We start from the raw sequence: 12,688 nt of genomic DNA, 5'->3' as shown, positions 1-12,688 counted from the left end.
GCTCTATGGAGGATTACCAAAATTTGTAGTTGTACTTTTGTGTATTCTGGGACGTCGCACGCCTCCAATCGCAAAAAATCTAATGACTGCGCCTGCCATTTCTTGATAGTAAACAGCAGGACGTGCTGTCGTCTGCGGTAGAGTGAAAACTACCAATGGAGGTGCAAACTTCCAAACATCTCACTGTAGTTTGACTAACTTTGTTTATATTATAAATAGACAAACCTACCACTTTACCGTGACAGCAAATTAGTGCCAAGTCTGGGTGCCAGGTACAGTGGTACCCTTGGTGACCACCACTGTGCTGCTAAAAGAGTTTCTTTACCTACACTCTGCATGCTCTTCTGAGCAAGCCAGAAGTTATAGGGAAAACAGAGGCTTAAAGTGATTAACAGAATATCTCTAGATCCAACATTTTGACAAGGGGACTTGTTTTCATTAGGGCTGGAGAGCGAGATGTGCTTGTCTTGTCACTTGAACAAGCAAAGTTATTAAATGAAAACTTTATATGTTTTATTACACCTACCACTTTGGGGCTGTATTCTCGATGCATCATATTTGATATGTTGTTGCACATCAAGTGGCAAAGTTATTGACAGAATTCTCACTACTACAATGATTCATTGTGCTGGCCATAACATTGTACAACGTAAGAGTACTCCTGAAAATAATTGGCCGAGACTTCAGGCCCTAAATTGTGGCAGTCCTGATAATTCCAAAATGCTACAGGCATGACACTTCCATACATTTTGATGACATTATAGTTAGACATGTTGCCTCACTGTCCAATGACAGTCAAAGCTTACGCCACTGTATCAAGAAATTTGCAGAGCAGCTCAGTAGTGCAACAACAGACAACAGCGCAAGGTTGTGTTTGTAGCTATGGCGACCAATTTTCATAAGCCAGTGTGCTGAGACACTGCTGTTTAAACGTTAGAAGTTCCAGTGGGCGTTTTGCAGCAATAGCCTTTATGGGCTCAATTTTCTGGTCGTTTTGATGTCCCTGCTGGAATCCCAACATCCTCTGTGAGAAAATTACAAAGAAAAATTTCTCATTGTGACGCAGGGATTTGAACTTGTGATGGCCAACAGATTGGCTAGTCCAGGATTCTATATCTCAACCACTCTGCCGATGCTACAGCAGTGGAGAATACCGATACCAGAGTGTGTTATCGCACCAGCAGCTGGCCATGATTGGCTAACGCCTGCTAAACTCCTGCATGTTGGATAGAGCTGGCGTCCGTGCCCTCATGCTCTAGCATGTTGCTTTCCCACTTGCGGAGGCGATCCTAAATTAAATTTTCTTCTATGCTGTTGTTTCCTCAAAACATGGCTCAAGGGGGATTGGTCACACTGGACTGACTGAGAAGTACACCCAACAAAATACCAAAAGGGGTAAAGGCAAACCTTCAAAACAAAGTGTTAGGAAACTAAATGGTAACACAAATTTTTAGAGAGCTTAAACGTAAACTTAGGGGAAGAAAAGTGCACCCTGGCTGGTAACCTAGCAGCGTAATCTTCCAAACGCTTCAATGAACTTGTGCAGAGTAGTAATCGTAGACCCACAGCTTGTGCCTAATCGACAGACTCCAAAGGACAAAATATTTGTGGTGTTGTAAGTGCTAAACCTGGATTACGAGTCAGAAATATGAGAAACTTCTGCAGAGGAAGGACAAGCAGGAGCAAGAAAAAAAATAGTTTATATATAGAAAAATAGTTTTTGGTTCATTACAAAGAGCAGAGGTTAGTTATGAATAAACCAGATCTATGAAGGTGCAAATTTAGGCGGGGAACTCTACAGTGGAAGCTTGATAATGTCGCCCCGCATTGTTGTAAAAGGCATTTGCTCGTGTTCCACAATATTTCATATGTCGAAAATCATCAGAGTAATGTAGGGATGATTCATTACAATTCGGAAATAAGTGGCATTTAAATCTAGCTCCTGTTATAAAAGAAATCGGGAAGAACATTAGTGACAGCGATGCGAGCGAGTCAGCAGATTCATTTAAAAAGATTCCACTATGTCCGGTACCCAGACAAAGTGAACTTCACAGAAATTGTCCGAGGCAAGTGTCAAAAATATGAGCAGCTGTGACCGATGTCATACAAACCGAAAGGAAACATGTAACAATTATTACTTTAGATTTCTGTGGGCCCAATTTTCTGATGGCCAGGATAATTTCCAGAAATTCTGCAAGAAATATTGGGGTGTAATCAGTGAGATGAAGAGCAAAAGACCAGTTAAGCTGATTAGAAAAGATGCCAACCGTGGCCTTCTCTAAAAATTGTCTTGTGTCTGTAGGAATAAACCAGTGAGATGGAAATTCACTAAGATGATCTTGAAAAAAACCAAGTTTTTGCGCTGGAAAAATCTTTGCGTGTTTTGGAAAAATATTCTCAAAAATCAATTTCACCTTCAACAAATTTCTTTTTGGAGAAATCAGGCACAGTAGATGAACTTGAAATTTTGATAACAGCGGCTGAACAAAAACGATTTGTGGCTGTTGATAACGCTGCCAACTTGTTCTGGAAGATGGATCAGGAGAAGTGATGAAATAGGATTGCCAATGGGAGAGAGATGCATCGTAAAGCTTCAGGAAAGTTGGAACAGTAGGTTGCTTAAATCTGGACTCCAGTGGAATCATTCAAGCCTTGAGATAAACCACATTGTTAGCCACAAAACTTGGCAACACAAGGCAAAGACGCAGCGCTTGCCTTTCCAGTAGTATTAAAGTCCTTGGCTTGTATGCGACACATCCTCAAAAAAGAACACAGCTGAATTCAAGAATGGGGCTGGCGTAATGTTTATAAATCATCAGTAACGTAGCCCTATGCACACCCGTGTTTTTATTGCTGAACCGGCACTATAATCACATCGCACATTCTCCTTTACTAGCATTTGCTTCGATTTGCTGCTGCCAGTTTAGCCTGCCATCACCCGTTATCCTTAAGTACTTCAAAGCTGCAGCTTGCAGTATTGCCTCATTTCGACAATGAAGAGAAATAAAAACAGGTTTTGTCAATTCAAGTAACGAGCACTTATTGACGTTGACGGAACTCAGTCTGTCCAGCCAGGACTCGAGTTCAGACAAATGTGATTGTAAAGCTTGGTGCAGCGGATTGATGTGCTGCAATTAGGAGAAAAATGCAATCTCTTCAACAGAGAGATAGAGTTGAACATCCTGATGAACTGGGACAGAAGATAACAAAATATTAAAGAGAAGCAGAGAAAGAAGTGATCTCTGTGGTATGCCTGTCGTCTATGTATATGTAGCCGATGTCACTCCCATCCTTTAAACAAAAAATTGTCTACCAGAAAGGAACTCTTGTATCCAGGCCACTATTGAGTCTGGAACAGCACAGCTTGCTAATCTGGAAATTAGAATTCCATGTTCAACACTGTCATAAGCTTTTGAAATATATGAACTTTTTAATGCTGAGACATCTCCCAATAGTTCTAAACGAGATGGGGGTTAACTGAGGGGCCCGACTTTTATTAATCATAAGAAGCCAGCAAACTATGACACCAAGGAAAACATAGGGGGAATCACTTGTAGTTGCTGATTGAATTAAGGAAATGTGTTGGCCAGTGCCACCACTCGCAAACCTTGGTGAAGCATGTGGAACATCCTTTCTGCCGTAGGCGTCGCGAGTACGTGGCCTTTTTGGGCGAAATAAACTGGTGCTGACAGTCCCGAGAGTCATGGAGCTTTCTAAATCGACACAAGCTGACCATACTGAACATTCAGGCCTAAATCCTACTTGTCTCGAGCACAGAATACCCTGAGAACTAAATTTATTGACCTGGACATGGATTACTCTTTTTTATTATTTTGACTAGAAATGCAAGGGAAATTGGCAGAATGCTGTCCAAGACCTACCCGAGGTTTGGATTTTTAAGTAAATGCACAATTTTTTCAATTTTCCAACAGTTCGAAATACATGTTTATTGCAGTGAACAGATAACTATATTCAAAAGTGTAATGACAATGACTGAGCACATCTGCCTCATCTTCTAGTGCTTGGCTTATGTTTACTTTATAGCGCTGATGTTCTGGCCCAGCAATAGGCATGAGGCCTATTATTAATGGTGTTGCCCAAATATAAATATGAGAAAAAAAAATTGACCAGTAAGAAACGACCTATTTTCTGGACCCCCAATTTTGGGGTCATGCCCGATAATTCGGACGCCTTTGTGGCACCATGTGCTCCATAGAGTCAATGTATACGAACATCTGAAATTTCGGGCGCAAAATAAGTTCGCCACCCGATTTTCCCGACTTTTCGCCATGACTGCAGGTCCACGGCATTAATCGAATTAAGCAACCACCACCGCCATTTTGATTATTTTGCCGCCTCACCCCAACCCCACTCGCGAGGACTGGGAGGCGACCCTGCTTGGCTGCTATGACCTGCAGGCCCAAATGGCCTTGGTCGAGTGCGACCGACCCCACGTAGTATGTGCAAGGACTGGACCCTTAAGGGCCGACTCATGCACACTACCTCCATGTAACTTTTTGCTTTTGAGAGCAGTAAAAGTTTTTCACCATCACCCCGTGCCGGCACTCTCGCACCCGGATCTGCTGGAAGCCACACCGCGGCAACGCTATGCCTATCTACTTCCGATGTTCGCTACCAAGCTTTTTCCTCTTCAGTGCCATGTCTTTCATTGAAACTATTCGCTGCTCTTCGCAATGGCACCGACTCCACCTTCATAATGCATTCATTTTTTCACACATTTTCTTGGCCCCTAGGAAGTCAGAAAAATCTGACGATCAGTAGCTAGGTCCGGATAGATAAGAGGAGAAAGAAAACCAGATTCTTTCCACCGGGAGTGGCACATTCATGGCCAGTTCCTCGTAGTGGGCTGCACCATACCCATAGGCACCAAACCACTGGGAGGCGCAACTTCAACAAACAAATGCAATTAACCTTTTTTTACTTATCGAAAGATTGCTCGCTTGCACCTGCGAATGTTCACTCCAACAAACAGTTCGAGGCTTGCTGCGCACTATATTTTGCAAGCTATCATGTTGCAGCCTCACGTTACGGGTGAAACAATTTCTTTTCTAAGCACTTCTGTGGCAGTCCCCTTTTAAATCATAGTTTGAACAGGCCTGCGTGAGACTTGTAGTTATTAAACTGGGCAAATTAGTCGGAGATATTGAATGAGTTCTGGCAAAGTTACGAAAATAATGCAATGAACCGTGTGTAACGTTTCTAGCGGCAGAGGTGGCTTAAAGGTGGAAGAACATCTCTTGGAAGATGACCAGCGAGACTTGCAGCAATAAGTCATGGACTGACTTATACCAAAATGATAACCAAGCTATGTACCAGCAGTTGCAGCAGCACTGGTACTGGTGCATTGCTGCAATAAACAACTGTTACGAAACGAAATTCTATTGAAGTTTTAAGTACATAATGCACTGCAGTGCAGTTTAATAACTACAAAGGAGTGTCCTGCAGAAATCTCTTGAGCCATGGTTCACTACAGTCAGGTTCTGAGCGCATGAGCTCTGCTCTCGAGCGAGGAGTTGATGACGTGGCCAAAGCACAAGCCCCCCAGTCTTCTTCGCTGCAGTAATTTCTTTCTCAGCAGAGCCTAGCATGCAAACTTTCCAATACACACTTGTATATAGTTACACGGACAGAACAATTCACGTAAGAATGTGTGGGGTTGCTGCTTTAATAACACTATTTACATAATGGAAACTGTGCGTCAAACACGGGTCCTGCAGATGGTTCCTTATCACCGTTGTGCAGTGCGGCTCAGAATGTAAGGTCCTGTTGAAAGGAAACAGGAAGAACAAGAGCACACTTGACTTAGCAATTTGAATATCACAAAACTCGGCAGAACTCATAGAAGTGCATGAGAAACACTTGCCTGGTTGGGAAAAGTTGTGAAAATTACGTTCTGTTGTGTTGCTGGCTCCTGGGCAAGGATGTTAGCTGCAAGTACCGAAGCATTATGTTAGTATGACGGCAACAGGTTGTTCAGCCACCTCACTCTAACTTCAAAAAAGAAAACAGGTGCAAGTGGTGAAATTCTTCATGTAGACACCACTAGCATATGTATTCCATTCACCATATTTTACACGACAGCTTCCATACTGTTGCAAGGTGACGGTGCAGCCGTATGTGTTGTACAAAGTGTTAATTACTAGTAAAGGTATCGGCAAGTTATTTACAGGGCGTAATGTCTGGCTAGGTTACGATGTTGCAAATGCCACAGGAGTCCCTGCCACCACAGAGTTTCGAACTAACACTACTAGTAGAGGGAAATCTGGCACTGAAACCACCATTGGAATAGTAGGTAGTAAGTACTACATGGATTCTTTTATGATTATGGCATGGCTTTGTTGAGATTTGGCATGGCTGTCATTTATTTGTGGTTCAGCTGTGTTGTGTGCTAGTTGCACATTTCGTTAGAGCAGTGGAGTGTTTTATGTTAGATTACAGCAATCTGTTAAGCAATCTCAAATTCATAAATAAGCCTTTACACTACTCATTGTGCCTGCTGCTGGATCTGTATGGCTTTCAAAAATGTTATAGTACAATGGTAGAAATTAGAGGAGGAATGAGGCTAATCATGGCCAAACAACAAATTTTAGTTGACAATATTAGGTTAAAACAAGTGTGGAAGCTGTTCAAAGCCTAACGCTAAATTTAGACAAATTCACATTCTACCTATCATTCCCAAGCTGGACAGAGTATTGTGTTGATCATTGTCCTGTTTGCACTGCAGCTGTCATTATTTTCACTTTTTTTTATCAATAAATGTCGCCACTTTTCCAATCAATATCCACCACAACACTGGCGACTCATTTTACAAGTTGTGACCGGCACTAGCTACATTTACATGCAATTAGCTGAATTGGTTCTGAAATGCGTGATGTGGGCTTTCAAGTTGACATTCAATGCCGACTTAAAATTGGAGAGCTTGCGACTTGTGTAGCAGTCCAGTGGTTAGTGTGTCCAGTCCTCATTTACCCATAGGCACTATAGTTTGGCTTAGGTAGACCTGTGCTGCTGCTAATGGCTGAAGTTTTCTTTCGCTGTTTAACTTGTTTCATGGTGAACATGGCGCTCTGCATTAGAATCTCAAGAACTTCCTTTTAAGTTCGTATCTGTGATGACGACATCATCATAGATATTCCTGTCCTGATGACATTTACATGTTACGACATTTCCCTGTTCTGAAACCAATCACGCACACACAAGGGATAACTCCATGCTTAATAGTACTAACAAGCAACTACTAGTATGCTGATATAACTTATCCAAGATATAGTGATGAGTTGTGGGCAATGCTCAGCACGGCACAGCATCGAGTTTAACAATTCACATCCTTTACAAAACCACACATCTCTACTTACACGAATGCAACATGTTTCAGAAATAATCCCATGCACTGTCACGTTTATGTAAATGTGCCTATAGAGTGATCAAGCACCCTGTTTGAGCAATTTTGAAACTCGTTTCAAGCTTCAAGTCTTAAGGGAGGGTGGAAGGGCACTGTAACAGGCTGACACTCACGGAATGTGTCGTCTGCAAGCTCTTCAAGCGAGGTTTCAGATGCAGACGCAGTTCCAAGGTTCTTCTCCCCTTTCATGGCCTGTGCAAGAAAGCAGATCAACAGCATGTGTTAGAAACGCACTTCAAGTTATAAAGAATGATTCGCATTTGATTCTACTTACCACCTCGCGATATTTTTGCAGGTAGAGTTTCAGTGGTTCTATGTAGTTGTCAAATCCCAGGGTTGACATGGCGAAGAGGATATCTTCTCCGTTTATGGTTTTCCTCTTCTCTTGGTGGCAACGGTCACTGGCTCTGGGACAGCAAGCTTAGGAATTCTGTACCTGCCCATCGTACTTTCATCACACTAGCATTTGCGTAAGAAACATAAAAAGAACACACTCTGATAAGCCACTCGTAAATTACTCTGACTGTTACCTTTAAAGGGATAATAAATGTGCTGATAAGGTCTAGCTAGAATTATACAATTGCAATCCTTAAAAATCTCACAGCATTTTCTCTGCAACCAAATGGCGAGCTATAGGGAATCCCAATAGTAGACTAGAAGCGGCAGCCTGGATCAAGCACCCTACAAGCTTTCAAAACTAAGTCTGGCATTGAGAAAAACTGTGCCACGCTGAATTGCCGAGAAAGTTGATGCACATGACCAGTTCATGATGCAGTGTCTCAATTCTTGTTAAATGTGTGCTAATCAAGGGATAATGGCAATTACAGTGTTGGCAATGCTATCACCTGCAGTGTTTGAAACTACAATTATAGCCCATTTCACCAGGAAATGCAGCCAATGTACAAAGTAGCACACTCTCTGTTGCATACTAGTGTTTACACAGAGCACCAAAACAAAGTAATCCTCCTCACAGGACGAAACATTCTCCTCGAGTTAAGATGAGTCCATGAAAAGTGAACTGGGAGAGAGTGCCCCACTGCGGAGCAAATAAGTCTGAACTAGCCACTTATGTATTACTTAAGCCCGACTCAATCCTTTAGCGCCTCATTTAGCTTGGCTTAGAAGAAAAATGCACCGTGAATGAGTAGAACTCATCCTTGACAAGCACAAGCATATATGGTTTGGGAGTTAATTAAGCAAGGTGTAATTGGTCTCTCCAAATAACAGCATAAGTGTGAATACAGGCACATAGGCAAGGATACTCGCTGGTGATGAAACTGACAAACTCGGACACACATTCTTGTACGCACTCCTTCGCATCTTTGGCAATCTGAAAAAACAGATAGAATAATCAGACTGTAGAAGGCATCAAAATGCTTATGATTTGGTCAACAGCAACTGATATCAGAAGCATGCTCCGTACTGCGAAAAGCACGGTTAGCTTTTTGTAAGCAATTAGCAAAAACAAGGCACACATTTTAAAAGGCAGTGGTGAAGAAGATCGGGTGTACATAAGCTTGAGAAAAATACCAGAACTGCTGTACATGCAGGGACAACTTCATAGTATAGCAGGTGAACCATACCTTTCCGCTTTTAGGAATGGCATTCTTCATTATTCGAGCAACGTTAGCAATAGGGAGAAAGCGATCCTGCAAATGAGACAAAATGGGGCAGGCTTCAAAGAGCCTGAAGGCGCAGGCAAGTACACACAATACAGTACACACGGTTCAAGTAGTGATCGTACCTGTTCCCGTAAGGGTTCAGTATCTTTCTGACTGTCACCTTGGTCAGAGCCATCACCAGCAATTCCAAGACCGTCCTCACCCTCCGTGCCAGACAGAGAGCCTGAACAAGACAGAGACAGATTGTCCGGTGCGCAGAAAAGGAAGTACTGACAGAGTGAAAACATTGCAAGGAAAGAGAGGACACAACACAAAACAAAAAGTATACGACATGAGCAATTGTGCTGGCTAATTTCGTGTACTCATATTTGCATAGTTTTCAGCCATGCACTCCTACCAACTTGCCAAAATACAGACTGTATTCATAGGGTATGTTTGACTGGTCGCTTCAGACAAGTTGAAAGCTATGTTATAAAAAAAGAAAGGAAGGCATAACGTTAACATTATGGCTTCATTATTGCCACTGCAGCCTTTTTATGCTTGCAGTAAAGCTCACTTGCTGCCTGAGAGGATGTCTGTAGCGCTATCGGAGTGCTCTGAAATGACCAGTCAAGTGTGCCGTTAAATGTTTCTCCACTTCGCCTGTTCCATCAACTTGTGGCTGCAGAGCGCAGCAGTGCCTTGCCTTATTTCCAGTGAGTCTTAACCATGTTGTGACAATGTAATGGTTTCTAAATTAAGCAACAATACCTTCATGCTTTAATGCACAGTTGGAGCTCGAGTGCACAAGTATGCAGTGCCTCCAACACAAGGATAGCTATATCAAGCAAAGGAATGAAGCCTTTGCTACTGAACAGGGTGGTACAATATGAAAAGAAACACAATTTGCATTAACACAAGAATCTCTGCAGAAAGGAGAGTTCGAACATTAATTTCTAGCTCTTGCTAGGAAGCCTTCTTGTTGAAGAACGTACCCTGAAGCACATTCAATATTTCAGATCTAGAACAAGGGCCTTTGATGGCCTTGAATGTGTCACCTGCTCCTTTTTATACTGGTCTTACCTGTACACCAAACAACAAAAATTTCTGCAACACAAGGGGCCCACATAGAAGTGGGCCCCTTGTTCCTTGTTCCTTTCCTGTACATTTTCTATACAGCTAGAAACAGATATGGCAGTGTGATGGCCACACACAGAAACCACCACCACACATTCCAGTTTCTCGATGGACACATGAACGGCAAGCAAATCCTAACTTTCGGAACTGGGCCTTCATTGCTGCATCAGGAAAACGGTAATAGCAAATACAGAGCTTTAGTGCAGTGGATACACTCTAGTGGTGGCATATCCAACATTAATTAGTAGACACATCCAACATCAGCAGCACTGGTGGTGCCAACTTATGACATTGATCAACCACAACACACTCACTATAGGAAGCACTGCCATGTGTCACACAGCTTTTTACTTTTGAAAAACAAAGATGCAGGAATGTCTTTAATAATGGTTAAGTGGCTGCCAGCACACACACACTGTCAGATAAGTGGACTTCTGATGGTAACTGCAATAAAGGTCCTACTGCATCGGTTTGGCACGGTGTCACAAGATGCGACTTCCGGCATACATCTATATTATCATGTTTATGCAATGCTGAAACTGTTTGATGTTCCATACCTTCTGCATGCACTATATATTGGCCACTCGCTGAGAGGAATGAGTCGGTAATGTTGCCACCATCGTTATCGCCGTTTTCCATCCTGAGGAAAGAAACAGTTCAATTTGAGACATGGTCAAGTGTAGATGAAATATTACAGTATGCAACAATAAAACGAGAGTGCAATAAAAGTGCAAAACTTATTTTCAGGTTAAGATGACACATGGCACAATGAATATATGTCTGACCAGAAAACGAATTTTTGTCATCTCATATACCATATACCAGAGTGACAACACAGGGAACAATTGGCTAAATAAAGAAATCACTGCAGGATTGAAGTGTCCAGAATGGCACCCTGTGGCTACCAACCGAGCACATTTAGATTTTAGTGAGAAATCATCAACCTTGTAAGTTGGCTCTAAAGACATGGACAACGGTTACTTATGCTGTTAAAAACTTCATCTTGATATTGAAGCTCAAGAGGCTTGTGCAGTCGAAACGTTAAAGACTGCTGCCAATTAAGTTTTTATAGTGAAATAAATTACGATTGACATCTCAACTAAGGTGCTAAACTGTTTTAAGTTAGAGAGAATTATGTAGGGTAATTTAAGTGTTGTTAACAGTTTTGCCCAGCAGAATATTACTGCAAGCACTTTTAGGAATTACGAAACCGATCGCCTTCACAATAAAACTGCTACTTGACAGGCGCTAAACCATATGAGGAACAACAGTCTTCGTAGTACAAAATGTGTCAAAGCCACACAAAAATTTTATTCGTGTGTTCACCTTAACTGTCCGTGCAATTAAGCGTGTACTGCGTGCAACATAGGACAGTGACGAAGACCCACTGCACTTTGCTCGGGAGGATCAATCAGTGAAGCTACGCGCTTTAGATCACGCTGCATTGACATAAAAGCTCACGCAAATGCGTGACGAAGCACTTCTAGGTGCAGAATAAAACATTTTTTACGCCGCTCAAAGTCTGCTTATCTGTTGCGACATATGCGCATCCACACAATCTATGAGTAAATTTTTCCGCGGTGGAAATCGCGATAAGTGACGCCTGTTTGCTTGGTCAAGCACCCTTGCACACGATCGGCCGGGGCACCTGACACAACGTTGGACTCGAAATCCTGCAGGTCGTGCTCAAAATAGACCCCGGAAGAACGGCAGACTAGAAAGGGGGCCAACGGGATGCAACTCCCCTGCCATTGTAGCAGTGCCGGCGCGTTGCGCTCGAAACAAGAACTGTAGCGAGAAAAAACTTGCTCTCTAAAGCAGTCCCCCGAAACTGCTAGGCCTTTTTTTTTTCTTCCCAAATGGTCGAGGCATATGCTTCCAGTCTATCGCAAGTTAATTAAGAAGGTATCCTAAAACAGCGTCGCAAACTGCACAAACACCGCGCATCGCGAGAGATGCATCGTCGGCAAATGCTAGCAGCTATGCCTGTTCGCCTTGACATTTGCCCGTGCTCCCGCGAAACATCGCAACCGCCGTGACGAGTACAGGCGGACCGAAAAAACTCCAACATTCAACCCCGCGGAGTTTCAGCATCGCAGCACGTGCTTCGTATCGCGGGCGATGTTTAATTCGGTGCGTCAGCTTCGAATGACGAACCAGACAACCTATTGGTCAAAGTCACGATAAAAGGACAAACCTGGAAGCGACAGCCACTTGGTTGGTCAGCCCAGAACCAGTAAGCGACGAGCGCACAAAGGCTTCGTTAGAACTTAGCTAATCGGAAGGAACGGCACCGGCGACGATCACGGGACGGCCACATGAATTAATTTCGCGAAAAACGCACCGCTACTGCAGTGCTGGATCTCAAAACTTTGCTGCAACCACGGCTCAGCGCATCTATAAACAAATCTTCGCACAGTTGCAATGGCTACTGGCTACTGCCGTGAGTGAAAGCGGCGAGAAGGAGGGAACGCAATGCCAGTTTCGAAACCACCTTTTTCAATTTTTATATTTTATTTTGGAAATA

At 42.9% G+C, this 12,688-nt stretch overlaps 1 protein-coding gene across 1 annotated transcript; it reads right to left on the bottom strand.

The window, feature by feature from the left end:
* Positions 1 to 5,668: 5,668 nt before the first annotated feature.
* On the bottom strand, positions 5,669 to 12,608 carry Nf-YB (nuclear factor Y-box B). Its single transcript, XM_050171775.3, has 9 exons — positions 12,359 to 12,608; positions 10,719 to 10,801; positions 9,168 to 9,268; positions 9,007 to 9,072; positions 8,686 to 8,753; positions 7,698 to 7,830; positions 7,537 to 7,615; positions 5,885 to 5,949; positions 5,669 to 5,784 (listed from the first exon to the last, which is right to left on the bottom strand). The coding sequence occupies exons 2-9, from the start codon at positions 10,798 to 10,800 to the stop codon at positions 5,770 to 5,772; spliced, it is 609 nt and encodes a 202-aa protein (XP_050027732.1). The 5' UTR covers position 10,801; positions 12,359 to 12,608; the 3' UTR covers positions 5,669 to 5,769.
* Between the last annotated feature and the right edge of the window lie 80 nt (positions 12,609 to 12,688).

The sequence above is a fragment of the Dermacentor andersoni genome, chromosome 6 (assembly GCF_023375885.2).
Source record: "Dermacentor andersoni chromosome 6, qqDerAnde1_hic_scaffold, whole genome shotgun sequence".
Taxonomy (NCBI): Eukaryota; Metazoa; Arthropoda; class Arachnida; order Ixodida; family Ixodidae; genus Dermacentor; species Dermacentor andersoni.
This window is presented reverse-complemented; position numbering and strand designations above follow the sequence as displayed.